The sequence below is a fragment of the Cyrtonyx montezumae genome, unplaced genomic scaffold (genome assembly GCF_038088225.1).
Source record: "Cyrtonyx montezumae isolate F1298 unplaced genomic scaffold, pur_monq_1.0 scaffold_11, whole genome shotgun sequence".
Taxonomy (NCBI): Eukaryota; Metazoa; Chordata; class Aves; order Galliformes; family Odontophoridae; genus Cyrtonyx; species Cyrtonyx montezumae.
Window position 1 is genome coordinate 4,966,123 of NW_027071837.1, and position 18,425 is coordinate 4,984,547.

At 53.1% G+C, this 18,425-nt stretch overlaps 2 protein-coding genes across 2 annotated transcripts; one reads left to right on the forward strand and one right to left on the reverse strand.

The window, feature by feature from the left end:
* The first annotated feature begins 355 nt into the window (after positions 1-355).
* Positions 356-6,025, forward strand: TSPAN6 (tetraspanin 6). Its single transcript, XM_065729483.1, has 8 exons — positions 356-468; positions 575-763; positions 847-921; positions 1,516-1,614; positions 2,099-2,254; positions 2,942-3,025; positions 4,862-4,961; positions 5,244-6,025. Exons 1-7 carry the CDS (start codon positions 382-384, stop codon positions 4,928-4,930), a joined length of 759 nt encoding a protein of 252 aa, XP_065585555.1. The 5' UTR covers positions 356-381; the 3' UTR covers positions 4,931-4,961; positions 5,244-6,025.
* A 2,299-nt stretch (positions 6,026-8,324) lies between these two features.
* On the reverse strand, positions 8,325-15,973 carry TNMD (tenomodulin). The gene is made up of 7 exons (XM_065729771.1): positions 15,898-15,973; positions 15,671-15,805; positions 12,964-13,104; positions 11,951-12,052; positions 9,978-10,131; positions 8,744-8,913; positions 8,325-8,669 (listed from the first exon to the last, which is right to left on the reverse strand). The coding sequence occupies exons 1-7, from the start codon at positions 15,943-15,945 to the stop codon at positions 8,460-8,462; spliced, it is 960 nt and encodes a 319-aa protein (XP_065585843.1). The 5' UTR covers positions 15,946-15,973; the 3' UTR covers positions 8,325-8,459.
* Between the last annotated feature and the right edge of the window lie 2,452 nt (positions 15,974-18,425).

Sequence of the window (18,425 nt, forward strand, 5' to 3'; positions counted from 1 at the left end):
CCACAGCCGTGCCGAGCTGCACAGAGCACAGACGCTCCCGCTGTGGGTGCGCGCGCTGCTTGGGCTCTGGGAGCCCACCCTATCCAGCCCAGCAGGGTGCGAGGCGCTGCCCCACCGTGGGCACGCACGCAGAGGGACTACTGCTGCCCACCGTAGTACCCCACGGCCACGCGTGGGGGACACGCACAGCGGGGACGCGAGCCTCTGCCAACGGAGCGCTTTCGGGAGCGTTCGGCTGTTTCCGTGAACATTCGGTAAACTTCGGGAGTCTTCGGCAATGCCCGGCGGCGCGGGGCGGGCCGGGGCCTTTCCGACGGGGCGGGGCTCGGCTCGGCTCGGCTCGGCTCGGCTCGGCTCGACGCAGCTCAGATCGGCCCGGCTATGGCGTCACCGTCGCGGCGGTTGCAGACGAAGCCGGTGATCACCTGCCTGAAGAGCGTGCTCCTCACCTACACCTTCGTTTTCTGGGTGAGCGCCAGGCCGAGCCCGCCACTCCTTGCCTTGCCCGAGCCCCGCTGTCGTATCGCTGTCGCGGTGCCCTATCGCGACACGGCGGCCGTCCCCCTCTCCGCAGGTGTCGGGCATCGTGCTGCTGGCCGTGGGCGTGTGGGGCAGGGTGAGTCTGGCCGTCTACTTCTCGCTGCTGGACGAGAAAGCCACCAACGTGCCCTTCGTCCTGGTGGGAGCCGGAGTCGTCGTGGTGCTGCTGGGCACCTTCGGCTGCTTCGCCACCTGCCGCGGCAGCACGTGGATGCTGAAGCTGGTAGGTGCTGTGCTGGAGGGGCAGGAGGGGAGCGGTTCCCGTTGGGGCAGCCGACCCATCCCACCCTTCCCTCTCGCCTGCAGTACGCCATGCTGCTGTCCCTCATCTTCCTCATCGTGCTGGTGGCTGCTGTCGTCGGGTTTGTTTTCAGGCACGAGGTGAGTGTGCCCCTTGCTAGGGGAGCTTGGCTCCTGTGACCCCTTTGTGGGAGGGATCCCTGTGGGTGGCTGGTCTCACCTACCCTGGGGGGCAGAGGTGCTGGTGGGGCAGTGTTATGGAGGCTGGAGGGGGCCAGAGGAGCACCCTGCTTCTGGGGAGGACCCATAAGGATTCAGCTTGCTGAGAGTGTGTGCAGGGAGCTGCCCCTCCGACCAGTTGTTATTATCCAGGGCTTCCCTGTCTGCCTTTGATATATTTTCTGAAACTCACATATAGGTGTTCTTTCCTTTCTGTTTTCTGTAAGTAAGGCTCCTGTGAGGGTTTCTCTGCTGTGGAGCAACCTGCTAATTGGGGGAGCTGGCACGGTGTAGGGCTGTGTTATTGCACGCGCGCTCCAGGCACTGCAGAGACACCACCTCCCTTGTAATAGTGTGTGTAACTGCCTGGTCAGCGGGGAATGCCTGCAGGCCGTGACCAGAGTCATTCCTGCCATCACTGAGAGGTGACTAATGTGGGGCTGAGGTCCCAAAGCGTGCATGGGGACAGCACCACAATGTCCTCCTCACACAGCTGCCAAGATGTCTCTCTTGCAGATAAAAACGAACTTTGAGAGCAACCTCAATCTGGCCTTGAAGAACTACAACGGGACGGCGGATCATCACAGTGAGGCGGTTGACACCATCCAGAGAACTGTGAGTGCCCCTCTCTGCACTGTGGATCGTGGAGGGTAGGGGCTTCCAGGTGCATGTGTCTGCCCAGCCCCTGGGTGTTCCTGGCTGGGTGTTCCCCTCCATCACAGCATTCGATGTCCTCTTGCACAACAGGGATGGTAGGAGGAGCACTTGGAGCCCTCCTGCTGCTGCCTGCAAGGAAGGACAAGCAGCCACACATGGAAAGCATCTGGTCCATGTTAGGGCTTATGAGGAGGGTCTCTGGAGTTATGCGTGGAGCACAGGCAGCCTCTGTTGCTGCATTTAGGGCATCCTGGTGAGGATCACAAGGCTGCTAGACTGGGGAGGAGAGCCATTTCAGGGAAGAGGTGCTGGGTAGGAGTCAGGGAGCTTCCTTGATGGATGCTGGGATTCGGACTGGTGAGGGCCCAGGAGCTGCTGTCAGAATACCTGTAGGGCTGGGGCACTGGGATCCTGACATGACCATCCTTGCTTCTCCCTCTAGCTGCACTGCTGTGGGGTGCAGAACTACTCAGACTGGGAGAAGACTGAATACTTCACCCAGAAGGGAATCCCTCAGAGCTGCTGCAAGAGCCAGGGTGACTGCTCGGTGGAGGATCTGAGAGACCCAAGAAAAGCCAAGCTGAAAGTGTTTGTGGATGTAAGTTAAGCTCATAAAAATTCCCTGGAAGTTCTAGAGGTGGGGAAGGAAGAGCTGGTTGGATAGGGAAGGGTTTGGTTTTCACTTGAAAGGAGAACTTCTTGCTAAATGCATGTACCTTGTGGCTCAGGGGTCCCTCTGGGGTGGGTGTAGGGGAAGGGTGGGCAGGAATGAGCCTCTCCACCCACTTGCAGTCCCTTCTACTCATTCCCTGAAAGTCAGGGACCAGCTTGACCCTAGTGTCTGCACCTGGGCCTGTACATTTCTGAGAACAGGAGAATAAGGAGGTAATTTCCTGGTCAAGTTCATTTCGTAGCGCTGACGTGTGTCAGCTGCTGTGCAAAGTCCTGCTTGTGTGGTGAGCACAGTTGACTTCATGGTGCAGGGATCACTGGTGATGTGTGCGGGGGTTACACAGAGGATGGTCATCAGGTGAGTCACTTTGTTTAATTCAGTGCTCACATTAAGAGAAAGCCAAGGGCAGTGCTGCTTTTGATAATGCTGGGCTGGTTGCTGATTGGTGCAGCACAGGTTGCATGTGGCTTGTCCAAGGCCAAGCAGGAGTGTGACAGTCCTGCAGGGAGCCAGGACAGTCTTCTCTCCTGCATCAGAGTTCTAGGGAGAGGCGGGTTTGTGATGGTGGAACAGAAAGTCCCAGATCCACGTGCTCACTCTTCTTTCCTGCAGGGTTGTTTTTTCCTGGTAACATCAACGATGGAGTCAAAAATGAGTGTTGTGGCTGGCATCTCCTTTGGCATTGCGTGCTTCCAGGTAAATTTCACTTGCTACTGGGAACAGGAGCAGTGCAGAGTGAAGCCACGGTCTCTCCAGAGGCATTCAGTTTCTGTGCAGAGCTTGTGTACAAAAGGCGCAGCCTTTTTCAGCCAGGGAGGAACAGCTCCTCTGCAGCTAATCTGTGTTTAACCTTACTGCTGTGCAACCTCTAGTCTCTTAAACCCATGGCTGCAGCAGCACCAGCTCTGTCTTTCTGAGCTCAGGTTATATGGGAAGAGCTCCTTTCTACAACTGACTTTGAGAAAAAACAAAGCAGCTGAACAGAGCCTGTATTGCTCTGGAAAAACTCCCTGCATTTGCTGTTGGCAAGGGTCCAACCAGCGCCCTTCCTTTTCCTACTTCATCTTTCCTTTTGTCAGGGAGGTGTTTTGGGCTCACTCTGGTGTGGCTGGGTCCTTGGAGCAGCCGTGTAGCATCCCCTGTGCTGGTGACTCTGTTGAGAGGACCTCACGCCCTGCACACCACCACAACCTGCAATTGCTTCCTCCCCCTCTGGCTCCTCAGTCTCCAGTTTACTTTATCCTGTAGGACACTTCCTGCATGGGCTTCGTGCAACAATGTGCTTAATGTCCTGTAATCTGACAGGCTTTATCCCAGCAGGAAATGAGAGGCCTCTGCCCCCGAGTTCCTAGCTAAATTGAGCTTTGTGCACGGTGAATGCCGTGGACTGGGTTTCCCAAGGAGCTGTGCACAATGGGCCTGAGTGCTTGGGAAATCCAGATCTGATACATTGCAGCAGGGGCTGCAGGATGCATAACCAGCCTTTATTTGTCTGGGTTTGGAAAAGTTGCTCAGCTCTGGGTGCTGAGCAAGCTTGGCAGGCTTTCAGTTGGGAGGGAAGTGAGCTTGTTCTTTACGTGGTCCAGAAACCACAGTGAGACTTTGGAGCCACAGGACCAGCAGATAACATCACCAGTGTGGGGAGAGGAAGGTGTGCAACCTCACCGAGAGCGAGTGTATCACCCTGCCTGTCCTGTAACGAGAGGGTGAGGCTGGAGCCAGCAGGGCTATGGCTGCTGTCTGTGCTAGGAGGAGCCTTCAGCCGCGGCTGAGAGAGGCCAGGAGCTGGAGCTGATCTCCTGTCTCCTCCCACACTGATGTGAGCAGAGCTGTGCTCTGCATGGGGTGGCTGAGACGTGATTGACACACACACACACACAGTGAGCTGCCTGCTTCCCCCTGCTCCGGCCGTGCAATTAGCTTGGCTAACGCTGGGCTGGGGAATTGGAGCCATTTCCTGGTTTTTATCACTCATTCAGCAGATCTTTGCTGTGTTGTGCAGCCAGCAGGGACCAATCATGTAAATGTGCCTCTAACTTGGCTTGTGTAGGTCAAACTCCTGCAGAATCCAGCTCAAAGTGTCTGTGTGAGACTGGAAGGCCATGTTGTGATAACAGCAGCATGTTCTGCATGTGTTGCTGATGTGAAGCAGCAGCCTTGATTCCTCACTGCCCTTGAAGCCAGGAGAGGTGGTTGTTCTGTGGTGGCTGTGCAATTGGCTGTGATGCTCCTGAAATCTGAAGTTACTGTATAACAATAGATGCTTTATAAAGCAAGATGCAGGAGGATGGAATGTGGAGCATCACTTGCGTGGAACTTGCTTGGTGGATACCTACCAGGGCCCCCTCCTTCAGTCCCTCCCTCTTAGTCTGAAGTGGGGTGCAGCAGCCTGTTTCATGGTTTGTAAACCCCACTGTCTTTGCGTGTTATAAAACTGAGATGTGAGAGCCTGACACTATGGTCAGACTTTCCCACTAAAACACTGTGTCCTGTTTTGGGCCATGTCTAGTGTGTCTTTCTTCTTTTCTTCAGTTGGTTGGCATCATCCTCGCCTGCTGTCTATCCCGGTACATCACAAACAATCAGTACGAGATGGTGTAGCCCCCCCCAGTGCACTGTGGCTTTGACTGAGGTACGTCTGTCTGCTGACATAAGCCATGGCTGTGCTAGGCTGGGCTTCCAGGGCTGTGTGCAACCACTATGTGGACGATGTATGTACTCTTGTGTTGATGGAGGGTGTGGAAGGGAGAGGAAATTATTTCATGAAGAATAGAGCAGGCAGTTCCCCATGGTCCTGCTAGTGCTGCCTGATATTGTCCCATTAACCTTAGGGTACCTGCTAAACCCTGTCTGCTGCATCCTCCTCCGTTGTGTGTAAGTGCTGTGTTTGTGAGTGCTGTCTCCTGAATTGCAGGCATTCCTCCTGCTCGCTGTGTGGGGGAAGATCACACCACCTCCAGTTTTCCTCCGGACGCTGCTTCGTGAAGTCTTGCTTTGAATTGACTGATCCTCTCCTCAGATAGCTCATCGAAACGAGTGCAACAGCTGTTCTGCTGCGCTCGGGGACTTGTCCTAACACTACTCTACTGTACCACTGAGTGGGATAATTAGTGTAGCTGAGGTGGTTGCAGTAGCTGCGCTGGTGCGGGTGCCGGGCTCTGCTCTCAGCTGTGCCGCAGCAGCTGCTGCCACCATTCATTGCAGCCCTTGCTGGCTGCCCTGCTCCTGGGCAGGAGCTGTTCTCACTAAGTGCCTCCCTCGGGAAAGCAGCGCTTTCTCTCATCTCCAACCTCTGTTCTCAGCCCTCTTGCATCCCCTCTCTGTTCAGGCTCCATCACTGGCCACATTTCCTCTTCAGATGGGGCTGTTGTCCCGTTGAAGCAGTGCCTGTTTGCTGAAGCTCTTTGCTCAGCAAGGTCTCGGCTCATTGCCAATCTCTTGTGTCCTCATGCTGGATTTTATATACTTTTTTATAGTTGTACTTTTTTAAGTACAGGCTGTAGCGATTCTTTGTAAGCTGTAGCAGGGTTTGGTGATGTAGGTCCTGGTGCCTTTACCTTGGTGTAGGTGTCCTTGCACCGAGTCAGCTGTGACTTGATCGTCAGTATTACATGCTGCTTTAACTCATTTTGTGTATTGAGTAGAACTCTTTTGTCCCGAGACACAATAAATATTAAGATATTTTACTCTATGAAACTGTGCTGGCTTTTCTATTAATCCCCTGGAAATTCTTCTTGAGGCCCTGTGAACAACAGCAGCAACCCAGCTGCAAGGTAATGTGCTGAGCCCAGGCCAGCTGGTGACCGCTGGGCCTCTGCAGCTCATGTTTCTCAAATACTCACTGGTGCCCTCGTGCTTACAAATAACTTTGGTAATTGAATTTTCTTCATAAAATCCGTTGTGCAACTCTGCTGAAACAAAAGGCCTGGAGCATCCCAGCCCAGGAGCTGCTAGAGGAATGCAGAGGCTGGGGGAAGCCCTCATGCAAAGTGTGTCCATCCTGTGCTCAGAGCACGGTGTGCTGCAGCACCACTGGAGCCAGGAGATGTGGATGGAAGTTTTATGTGTGCCCAGTGTTCCTTGTGCTCTCTCAGTGCTGGGCACTGCTGCCCTGAGTGTGGTGGTGTGAGGTGGTACAGGAAAGCTCCCCTTGGAAGCGGGAATGTTTTCAGGTCACAATCACCAAACCTGTGAGGGCTGTGGGGTGGTGGAGTGAAGCTGTGTGTGAACGTCAGCCCTTTGTCATCATGCTCCTGCGTGGGCAAGCTGCCCCAGCACTCTGTGGGTCAGGGCAGGTGTAGGGCAGCTTCACTGCTGATGGAGGAAGCTTGGAGGGAAGCAGCCTGCCGTGCTTGAGTCTCGTTTGACCTCAATGAATAAATCAAGCTGGTGTCAGCCCCTGGCTGGCTGCTGAAAGCCTCTCGGGTTTGGAAGGCGAGGCAGAGTGCGTCAGAGCATGGGAGCAGCTGCAAAGAGAGTGCAACTGATGGATGGAGACTGAGCAACAACACGTGAGAAGCAGGGCTGTGTTTGGATACACCTTTCTTCTTGGTAAAGCTGTGCAATGGCAGGCAAACGTGGAATGATCCCCCTTTTGGCTGGCTTTGGTGCCAGGCTAGGCAGAGCTGCCTTTACCCTGCTGGCTCTTTACCTGCCTGGGCGTGCATGCAGGCGTGGGTGTGCATGCAAAACACAGCTCTGCTAGCGCAGGTGGCTGTGGAAATGCCTCTGATAGAGACATCCCAGCTTGTGGGGGCCTGGCTGTCCCCAGGGCTGCCTGCTGTCCCCTGGGATGGCTGTGCAGGGAGCCCCGCTGCACCCTCAGCACGCACGGCTGAGCAGCTCGGCACGTCTCTGTGCCACGCACTTACACAATCAGCAATCCCGCAGGGAGCTCGGTGCCCTGCCCCGCGCTGGGGCAGCTTCTGACGAGCAGCGCGTGTTCCCTGGGTGACGTGGGGAGGGCTTTGGGCACTGATGCCTGTGGGGCGTCACAGCTGCTTGGCAGCGGTCGGCTCCCAGGGGAGGTGAAGCTCAGGATGTGGCTCAAACAGAGGGCCGTGAGCCCCTGGAATGCTGCGGAGGATGCATGGGGTCAGCCCTGTGCTTGGAGGGTCATTTAAATCCTCAGGTGTGTTCTGGCTGAAATGGAGAGGGGCTCTGGGGAGATGAGCCGCCAAAGGATCTGAGGACATTTTGCTGTTATTTGTCTAAGCCTAATCGCCACTTTGCTGATTCGGGAGGGGAAGGAAACGTTTGCTCCTGAGCTGAGTGTTTGCCTGGGGCTGGCTGAGCGGCAGGCTGCTGGCCAGGCCCTGCCGGGAGCTGAACACGGGGACTGGGACAGGATGCCTGCAGGACACGGCGCTGGGGACACACTGTGTGGGGACATGGAGCCCGAGGGGCTGCAGCAGTGTCTGAGATGAGTGAGTGCTCGGCACCTGCCGCTCGCTGATGTGCATCCTGCTTTGCTGGAACAGCTGCTTTTGTGGGTAAAATCGAAAGAGAGAAAATCTGAGGTTTTGGCTGTTGTCAGGCTGAGTGTCCTCCTCAACGTGGCAGCAGTTTGAAGACTATTATTTGTCTCCTGCATTGCAGGCTTTGTTTCTTGGCTGGAGGACAGCTGACAGCACTCGGAGCCATTTGCACCTCAATTTCCTCCAGCTTTGTCTGCCCATTTCCCTGCTGGCTCCTGCCTGGGCTCTGTGTGCAGGGTGACAGGGCTCCCTGCAAGGTCCTAGTGGCACCTGGAGCTGTTGCCAGAGACTCCTGGACATCTCCAATGGCACCGGAGCTGAGTGGTGATGCATGCTAACAAGTGCTGGCTCTGCCAGGAGCACACTGGGGACCCCAGCATGTTCCCACCACAGTGACTCCCTGCACCTGAGTTATGGCTGCTCATGAGGAGTCAGCCGAGCAATTAGATCACTCCTCAGACCCATTAAGCATCACAGGCTGAGATGAAACGACTTTCCATTTTCTTTGCAATCGCTCATATAGGACATTTATTGCTTGCCTCTCACCGCTCAGTGGGGCGATGACGCCAGCCTGGCCCAGCCCTCAGAGCCACACTCAGGGTCCCGCAGCCCGTCTGGCCTCTCCCTGGGGGCTCAGTGGGCGAGCGTGGGGCTTACACCCGGCCCAGCATGCGTGCAATCCACCAGTTGCAGGGCATGATGACACGGCAGATCACCCTGCCGCCCTGGTAGCAGTAGGGGTAGGGGTAGTAGCCCAGCAGTGGCTCGCAGACCCGCCGGCAGTAGCGGTTGGCGCGGCGGCACTGAGCGCAGCAGTAGCCCCGCTCGTCCCACAGCGGGTGGAACTCCAGCCCGTTCTCCGTCTGTGGGAGAGTACCTGTTGTCAGCGTGGCCTGGGTGCTGCTGGGCACCCCAGCGCGCGCTATCCCACACTCACGTAGTCGTTGACAGGCAGGTCCTCTTCAGTCAGCTGCCGTGCCCGGCGCTTGGGTCCTGGCAGTGCGGCCTTCTCCATCTCATGCTCGTTGCCCCCATCCAGCCAGCTCTGGTCATCCGTGAGCAGCCCGGTGTCCTCATCTGTTCCTTGCAGGCCGGCCAGCTCTGGAGCTGCGGGAAAAACCCAAATTTATAGAGCCCCAGCTTGGCCCCAGTGAGGCAATGCCATCTGGGGCACTTTCTGCCCTGCTACAGCATCTCTGGTTGTTTAAAATGATAGAATCATTACAGTTGGGAAAGACCTCTAAGATCATCCAGTCCAACCACCAGCCCACCCCCACCATGCCCATCACCACATCCCTCGCTGCCACATCCCCATGGTTCTGGAACACCCCCAGGGATGAAGACCCCACTGCTCCCTGGGCAGCTGTGCCGGTGCATCACTGCTCTTTTTGAGAAGAATTTTCTCCTAGCATCCAACCTGAGTGTTGTCAAGGGCACTTATGGCCCTGCTGCAGCATCTGCTGGTGCTTTATGCCACACCCATGGTGATACTGATTTTCTTTGCTGAAATTTTATCACAAGTGGGGACTGAGGTGGGGGACACAGGAAGGGGACAGCAGATGGGGACAGCAGCCTCACACCACATGGAGGTAATGGTGGCCATGAGCCGCTTTGGTACTGTGTGAGACAAGACATTGTGCCTCCTGAGGAGGGAGATGTCTTGGTTGAGATTTTAAACAATCTCATTCTGATAGAAATGGGTTATAGAGAGTGGGTAATTATACCAGCAGATCTCAGAGGCCACAACCTCTGAGAGGAACGCGTGGCGAGCAGCTGGAGGTGGCAGCCCCATTGTGTGATTGAGAGGCGGATGGCTGCTCCTGCTCTGATGTTCATGTGGTGATGAGAATTTAGGCGTCCCAGTTTCCAGCAGTGCTGGCTTCCTTGCAGGTACAAAGGGGTTTTCTGCCTTGTTACGAGGGGGGAGGCCACTTCACAAAAAGCAGAGCGGTGGGGAGCTGGTGGAGGCTAATGCTTCTCAGAGAGAGCTGTCAGCCCATGCTATTACATTGGCCATATTCCCTCTTGGTTGTGGCAAGCACTGAGCTCACGTTTGAGACTTGCTGCGAGGCAGTGGGAACAGGATAGTGGCAGAGAGGACAGGGGAGGCAGCAGGGCTTCTCCCGGCCATCATCCTGCAGGTATCAGGGGGAGGAGATGGCTCCTTGTACCTGCTATCGGTGTTGGGTGGATCCAGTAGATGGTCACGTTTCTACAGATGTTAAAAATTTTGGAGCTCTTCAGGAACTCCTTGTTCTGAATGGGTTTTTCCCCAGGCACCCAGACCATGGACTGCTCAAAGTAGGTGGTGGTGATTTCTTCACCCTGAAGAAGAGTCAGATTTGGGAGCAACGTGGTGAGGTACCCAGCCTCTCCCCAGCTCAGCACCTTACCCCAATGCACATCCCCACTCCAATCAGTTTGATTTGTCTTTCTCAGACCCTGGATTGGGGTCTCAGCAGGTGTACGCCTGAACAGCACCACTCCCCTCCCTCCCTCCCACTACCATGCTGCAGAAGCCTTCTCCTTTGCAGTCCCCACCATCTGGAACAGCCTTCTGGAGCTCCCCAGCTCGTTTAAAACCAAAGATTAAAACGTCTCCTCTCTGCTTTGCTCTTACTACTTAATTTCTCTCTCCTTCTGCTCCTGATTTTGTGATCGAACACTTTTAATTTATTCCTCACAGAAATTCTTTGCACGGCCATGTTCTGTAATTTATACCACATGTCTCTGCCATTGCATTATTCCATGGTGTGTTTTGGCAGGCACTTAGGGAGGAGATATATAAAGATTATTGGATGGGTCTGTGCTGAGCTGTCTGCCAAGGCGGCGCGGTGGATGGTGCTGGTGGTGGCCCATAGAGCAAGCTGGCAAATGGCTTTTTCTCTCCAGAAGGTGTCTGGAGCTGCATGTTTCTTTTATAGAATTTTTCCATATGGCTTCAGGAAGTCTTACTCAAGAGCCAGCAACACCTGACCGATTCTGAGTTGTTTTCAGCATTTTGCTAAAAGCTGCCCCGTTGGGAAGGCGGCCTGAAGGAGCTGGCAGTGCCGGGGCTCCAGGAGGGATTTTCCCCAGTTCATGTGTTTTTTGCCTCCTTTTGTGCTTCCCCCTCCAAATTACAGACTGCCAGGGGAGGGAGGAGAGCAGAGGTTGCTGCTGAAGGTACTGACTGTGTGTTTCCCAATTTCTCCAGAGGCAGCCAGGCTCCCCAGAAGAAATGGTACATCTTAAATCTACCATCTCCCTGGGTTTTACATTTCAGCTCTCTACCTGGGGCAATGTTCTGCTAAAGACTGAAAAGTCATATCCATTTTATAGTGGTAGCAGAAAAGATCTATTAGCTTCTTATGGCATAATCAAAGAATCTGTGTCTCAGAATTTGGGTCATGATTCAGGGAAATGTTTCTGGCCGCGCTTTATTCCAAATACATGTTCTGCTGGCACTTAATTTGTGATGGCTTCCAGGGAGGGGGGATTGAATTGACGCTCATCCTGCAAGTGGACAGGCTTGGGGATGGGGCACGGCTGCTGCCCTCACCCCACCAGCAGCACAGAGCCAGCACATCCCCTGCTAGAACAGAGTTAGCACTATTTCCATGCGTGCACCTTGTTCCTGAAGGATGTGGTGGGCCATATTTAAAGGCACATTGACAAGAGGGAGGCCTGTGGAGGCCAGGACCACCGTGGCACACCATTTCTTTCTGCAGGAGGCCTTGGTGGCAGTGCCTGGCCAGGCTGCATGCAAGTGGCAGAGTGCTTTCCCAAATCGCATTTTGTAAATGCATCTGCTCTTTTAAATTCATTACTTCTGCCTCATTCTGCTCGAGAACGGGAGGCTCAGTTCTCGGAGAAAGCAATTTGATTGACTTTTTGGTGTTTGCTAATCCTGAGCTGCCTTGCGACCTTTTGACTACAACAGGATTATTGTTCTTGATCTTCGGTATTGTGCTGAGAGGTTTTTGTCTGTCGGCTGCCTAATCCTGTCGTTTTTGACTTGTTGTTTTCAGAAGCAATCCTCCGCAATAAGATAATTTCATGAAGTGATCACAACTCGTTATTTCTCTATCGCAGCCTGGCACAGTGGGGCTGCAGTGGGAGTGCTGGGTGCCCCGCAGATTCGGGTGCTGCTTTGCCCACGTACCTCGAGCTCGGGGATCTTGGCCTCTGTAGTCTCAGGTATGACTTTGGTCTGAGTTTTGATGAAGCACTTTTGAAGTCCCACAAAGAAGATGCCGGTTATTCCCTACAGCATCAAAACAAAGAGCAAGAAAGCAGTCACGGCATAGCAGAAGAATAAATAACAGCATCCTACGGGGAGTACAGCTGGATCAGAGCTTAGTCATATTTTTCCTGTTGATGTTTTTGTGCAAACTCTGCTCGGCAGCAGTGCTAAGATGTACTAACAGGTTCTCCTAAGGGATGTTGCATTTTATGGTTTGGGAGAATTGGGCTTTTTACAAATATTTTAAGGCTGGTAGTCATAAAATTCCACTTTGCTCCCCTTCTCCTTATAACTATCACGAGCTCTGGTTACCATAAATAAAAATATGCAGAAGAGTATTTGACCGTTATGGTTATATGAACATTCAGCCCTCAGTTCCTGCTAGGCTATTAGCTGAAAATTTTGCCATATGTCACTGCACAAGGTATTTCCCTACAAATTTTAATTAGGTTTCAGAGAGAGCCTACAACATTGTCACAAGGTTTTAATGCTCTCCAGACAGACAAATGTACTGGGTTTGGGTAGATTTATGATGATTGCATTCCTTTGCAAGGGTAAATCCAATAACTAGGTCTCGCTTTTAAAATGTATTTCGTTGGAACTGAACCTTGCCACTATTAAAGCTTACATAGGCACACATCTCCTCTCCTTTGAGAGTATGCCCAGGTGGTCTGCACATGGGGATTGCTCTCTGCGATGCAGAACAAAACCATCCTGGATCTTGCTCCAGCAACACCGCAGCATCCTGAGGGATCCTGTTGTTCCTATCACAGCTGAACTGGGAAGCACGTGTTGCATTTTAAGCACCAGCATAGCACCCACTGGGTCCCATCCCATTGGGATGCCAGGGCATCCCCACAGAGCATCCCCACATCTCCCAGCAAGGGGATGGGGTCTGGGCAGAGCTTCCACCACAAACCCTGCTCACTCACATTCTTGAAGTCATGGATCTCCAGGATCTCCTCACTGCCATTCCCACTCCTGAAGGTCTCTGTCCTGGTCAGTGGGTCGATCTCCATCACAATTTTCTTCTTCTCACCATGGCTGAAGAAGGTGTGCTCCATGTCATAGACCTAAAAGGGACAAAACCACACTGGCTGAGCTCCTGCTGCCTTTCTAGTCTTTCTTGAAGAGGAAGCTCCCAGGGAGGAGGGGCGGGATGGAGCCAGGAGGTGCTTGGCTATGGGATAATGGGAAACCTGGATAGGACCAGGTTAACATGGGACTAGAAGATGCTCATCCCACACCCATTTATGGTAGGGTCATAGAATCATTAAGATTGGAAAAGACCACTAAGGTCATCCAATCCAACCATCAATCTGTCACCACCATGCCCACTAAACCTCAGTGCCACATCTGCCCTTTTTTCGAACACCTCCAGGGTTGGTGACTCCACCACCTCACCACTCTGAGAAGAGCTTTTTCCTAATATATTTATGTTCCAGGCTGAACTGGAGCCCTGACCAAGGGACTTTGCCATCCCTTGTCCTCAGCTCGCTGGCTCCGTCTCTGTGCCTTCTGCTTTCCCTGAGAAGTGCTTCCTCCTGCCACGAGGAGGTTGGGGATCGCCTGCAGATCAAAGCCCTCCTTGAGGGCTGCTGAAGAGCTGCTGAGGAGCTGCAGGGTGTCACAGCCTGCTCCCCAGTGTGCTCATCCCTGCAGGGAGCCGGGGGAGCAGCCCTCTCCTCCCTGTGCAGCGAGCCTGGCAGCCCTCCCGGCTCTGCGGACTCCAGGCCCTTAAAGGATGAGTAGTGGCAGATGCTGTTTGAAGCACAGAAGTGATCCTGCTGGCACAGCAAGAGCTGAGCTGAGTCTCTTTTCCCCAATCAAATAGCGACGTGCGGAAGCAAAGGGCTTGTGCAAAACCCTTCTCAGGGTTTTCCAGGTTAGCATCCCCCATTCTGCAGTTTCAGGGGGATGCTGTGGTGCAGGGGCTAGCTGAGCAGCGCAATAACTACCAGGTACCTTTGCTCCTGGTGAAAATGTGAAGAATGATGTGCTTCTTGGCAGTCACCAGCATCTCCTGTTAGTCAGCAGGAGGCTTTTATAAAGATATATATATATGTCAATAGACTTTATGATATGGAAAAAGTAGTGCAGAGCCTAAGGTGGCTGGAAGGCTGCCTGCTCTGACTGACAGCATGTGCATGGGGCCATAAATCAGCTATAGGAGGGTACGATCCTCAGTGGTACCTTACTCTCAAGTTCCTCTCCATTTACAAAGACTTACCCATGCCAGCACTGTGGCCAAATAACCCATTTGGACTTGGCTTGCCCCGTGCTGCTCAGAGAAAAGTTTTATAGAGCTAAAAATGATTCTTGCTCGCCAGCCCTTGGAATACATCCCCGTGTGTATTTGTGGTGAGCCCCTTGCTCAGGCTAATGCCTATGCCGGTGGTGCTGGGGTGATGCTGCCATGCTGTGGGCACCAGAGCTGGTGCTGAAGGGTTTTCAGTGCTGACATCCTCCAGCTCCTCCCACACTGCTGGTGGGGCTGCGAGAGCTGGCATTCTGGTGCTGGGAGTGGGACTTCTACCAGTGTCTCCTTCCTTGCCAAGATAGCACAGGCATAGCACCAGTGTCACTTTTCTTGGTTATTTTCAAGCCATTTGCATTGATATAAATGACTTGAAATGACTTAAAAAGAGTGAATGCCCTCGTGTGAGCTCTGGGTGGTCTCTCCCCTTGGTCATTTGCTACCAACAGCCCCATCTCCATAGGTTTTAGCCACACTGCCTTTGGCCAGTGCTGGGATTTTCCTACGCATGACCTCTTGGCATTCCCTTGATGTCTGAACTGGGACAGAGCCCATCCCAGGGTCAGCACCACCGTGCTGGCTCACACTGTGCTTCTCGAGGAACAGTGGAGACTTTATAAACGTCTTGGCAAGAGCCCTGGTTGCACATATGGCTTTTATTGCTTCTATTTGCAGTATTTATTTCTATGTGCTGATAAGAAGACAAAGCTTCTGGCGCCTGAGGGTCCGCGGGTTGGTGAGGAGCGAGGGGAGCTCACTGTAGGAAAGGGGATGTGCATGGGAATTCTGGGGCTCAGGAGTAGGGAATCAAACCCCAGTACGGTGCACCCAGGGCCTCCCAGCTGAGCACTGAGCGTAGAGGGAGCGCGGAACGGAGGAGCTCAATCCAGTTAGCAGGAGCTCCCTCTCCAAAAGCTAATCCGTCTCACCATCCCCTCACATTGCAGACACATTAAAGTAAGAAATACAATCCATGACAATCAATCACCACTGCGTCCTGGCTTTCTCTCCTCTTTATGCGGTGGCATAATGACTTTTCCACCGGTTTCTGGCAAGATAATTGAAATGAAATGGAAAATATTTTCTTACTTGTCATAAAATTTGCTGCCCGTGAAAGAGAGTAACTTTAACTCTTGGAGGTGCAGCTCCGTGCCCTTTAATTGTCAGTTAGGAGAGGAATGTGGTGACAGAGAAAAAAGCCAGCCCGTATAAAGTAAAAGCTAGTTATGAATAATACAAGGGTTTGTAAAACTCCCTGCAAATCCCTGTGGCGTAAGCAAATACATTTTGCAAACTTGCCTGGATTTCAGGCACAGTTCAGTTTAAGCAAGGAGGTGGGGGAGCGCAGTGCTCCGAAACGCTGCCCCGAGGGCTGCACTTACTTGTCTGGGTGCTGAGCTCCACAGGTGTTTGACACCAAAAAGTACGAGGATGAGAGCAACGAGCAGCACGCCGAAGAGCAGCCCGCAGACCTTGTACCTGGTGCAGGTCTTCTTTCGGGTCTTGGATGCTTCTGCCTAGATAAGCGCAAAAAGACAATATCCAGAGCTCTGTCATCACTCCCAGGGGGACGAGGACACACGCACCGCAGAGCGCTATGTGAACTCACGTCCAGAAAGTGGCACTCCTCGGGGCCGTGCCGCGACGTCCCTCCCATGATCCCGGCACTGGCTGCTCCCTGCGCGCGAGGACGAGCACACTCGAGGTGGAGTCACACAGCCTCTGGGCTGCACATGCAGGAAAGCTGGCTTCCTGCGGCTCCGATGACGGCTGCAGCCAACGTTCCCCCGCAGCCCGCCTGCCCCGGGGCTGGGACAGGAACACGGGTGGGCGAGAGGGGCCGTGGGCAGCTCGCATGCTGTAGGTGATTCCTATGTGTTTGGAGATGAGCCCACTCTCAGCTCCACTGCGTAGTGCCCACTGAGTCGCATATGGGGTCCCAGCTGAGGCTGTGGGGCTTATCCTTCAAGCACTATCCCTGCCCTCTGCTTTCCGCTCTGCACCAACCCAGGATGTGTCCAGGTTGTGCCAGGGCTCCCCGAGCTCCTGGGGCTGTGGGGACACACATATGGTGTGTGGGCACAGCAGCGGTGCAGGTGTGCCCATGGGCACACGTCCATGTGTGTGCATTTGCATGTGTGTGTGCACAAACGTGTGTTTGCATGCAGATGTGTGCACATCCTGCCAGCACCACAGGAATCTGAGCTCTCCCCACGGAGAGCCCTGGCACCCCGCGCTCGCTTTGTGCAGCTCCTGCATCTCCCCGCAGTCAGCCCAGCCTGGAATTTCCTGAGAAAATGGTTTTTTTTTTTGTACGTAAAAACAATTTCCACTTGTGGAAATCATCCCATCTCAGAATGGAAATGAACCCATTTGGAGGAGGGCGTTCAGGACCACGATGTGAAGTCTCTGCTCTGAGCAGGACAGAGGCTCCCTGGTGCGGAGGAGCTGGCATGCTTGCTTTTCCCAAGCTGTGTGCACTAATAAAAACCCCAAGTGCAGGATGCACTAATTAAAACTGCACCAAAAGGAAGAAAACCCACGTCAAAAAACCCACGTCTGCTTTTTTTCTGGTAAGAAGCAGAGGAAGAAATGGCAGAGCTGGCGATACTGGGACTGGTGTGGTGGCCCTGCAGCTACTGCCAGCCCTGCATGCAGGTGTCTAATACGAGAGGCCGATACTGACAAGTGGGAGACAGCAGGCTGTTTGGGGAAGAAAAATCATTTTTTAATGGGCAGCAATTGCAGCCGGCCTTTGAAAACATCTGAAATATTTTGGAAACTTGAGTGCAGCAAATATGTGCCGCCACCGCAGCTCCTCTTCCACACGCTGCCTTACACTGGGAAGTTTCGCCTCTGAAGCTTTTGTTCTGAAAACTGAAGAAAATGTTTTGTACTGAAAGCATTTTATTTTTTTTTCCCTTCCCTGTCAGAATTACTGCTTCAGAGAGAAACTTTGGAGCTGCTCTACTGAAAGGCGGTGATGATTACAGGAAAGAATTACAGCAGCGCCGTCAACCAGACATAATTGATCCACATCGCAGCCATCTTCACAATATCCCCCACTCCAGGCACAGGAAACACTGAAAATACCACTCATAAACCAAATTAGGCATTATTATTTTATTACTGTTGTAAGGTAAATGTCAAGTTTTTTAATGACAATCACCGCAACTCCGGCAGGAGTCAGGCGGCTGAATTAGCTTGAAGAGGTGAGAACCTCCCAGGGCTGGAAGTTAATAAAACTCAATAAATATCACACATGAGGTGCAGGTGGTGGGATGAGGCTCCCATGCACCTCCGCTCTCCACAGGGAGCCGTGGAGCTGGCTCGTGAATGATGTCCCACGTTCTGGGTTTGGTGACTGCCAAAGAACTTTTTGGGAAAAAAAGATTTAATCACCGTAAGATGACAATTAGGTTTTCTATAAGAGAGCAGCCCCGATGTAAATCTCCCATCGGCGCCAACGATGAGGGAACAACCACTAATTTTCTCCAAAGCTAATGAGCACCAGTCTGTATGACGGGGGAGAATTTAATCTGATGTGAACTGAGGAAGAGAAGCAATGCTGATATTAATGTGTGGCTAATTAATGCCCAGAAGAACGTTTGGAATGATTAAAAGGCATTTGATTTCTGTACAGGACAATGAGAGGCTCATTGCCTCCTCTCCTTCCTGCACTCCTTGCTTCGGTTTGCCCAGCAAACGATCTCTCACACCACTGTGCAGCTTTGAGTGCTGCGTGAAATCCCTGTGTCTGGAAATGCCAGACCAAGAAGTTCCTCCCAGCCAGCACAGCAGTGTGAGAAGCAGGAATAAAAGCGGCCCCGAACCGCTCAGAGCAGCTCCCCAGAGCAGAGCAGCTCGGCCAGCAGCCTCCATCCAAAAACGAACCGTGATTAATGGGGTGCTCTTTGTTCTAATGAAAAACCTATTAAGGTCAGTGGCAGCATCTCGGAGCAGCACTAAACTGGAACGATGGAGACAGTAAAGTTAAAAATGAGCCATAATATTAATGTGGATAGTGAATTAATTGGGCAATTCCACAGCCAGTACGTAAATCACAGCATTCCCCATGGGACAGGGATGCTCGTGGCTCTCACCATGGGACAGCAGCCTCGAGAACCCCCGTGCTCC

Excerpts from the sequence above, each read along its gene's own strand:
- TSPAN6 (XM_065729483.1), top strand. The coding sequence starts at position 382 with ATGGCGTCACCGTCGCGGCGGTTGCAGACGAAGCCGGTGATCACCTGC. Across the intron at positions 764-846 it reads GCACGTGGATGCTGAAGCTG|TACGCCATGCTGCTGTCCCT; the intron begins GTAGGTGCTGTG and ends TCTCGCCTGCAG. Across the intron at positions 1,615-2,098 it reads TTGACACCATCCAGAGAACT|CTGCACTGCTGTGGGGTGCA; the intron begins GTGAGTGCCCCT and ends TTCTCCCTCTAG.
- TNMD (XM_065729771.1), bottom strand. The coding sequence starts at position 15,945 with ATGGGAGGGACGTCGCGGCACGGCCCCGAGGAGTGCCACTTTCTGGAC. Across the intron at positions 8,914-9,977 it reads CCACCCAACACCGATAGCAG|CTCCAGAGCTGGCCGGCCTG; the intron begins GTACAAGGAGCC and ends TTTTTCCCGCAG. Across the intron at positions 8,670-8,743 it reads ACCTGCCTGTCAACGACTAC|ACGGAGAACGGGCTGGAGTT; the intron begins GTGAGTGTGGGA and ends ACTCTCCCACAG.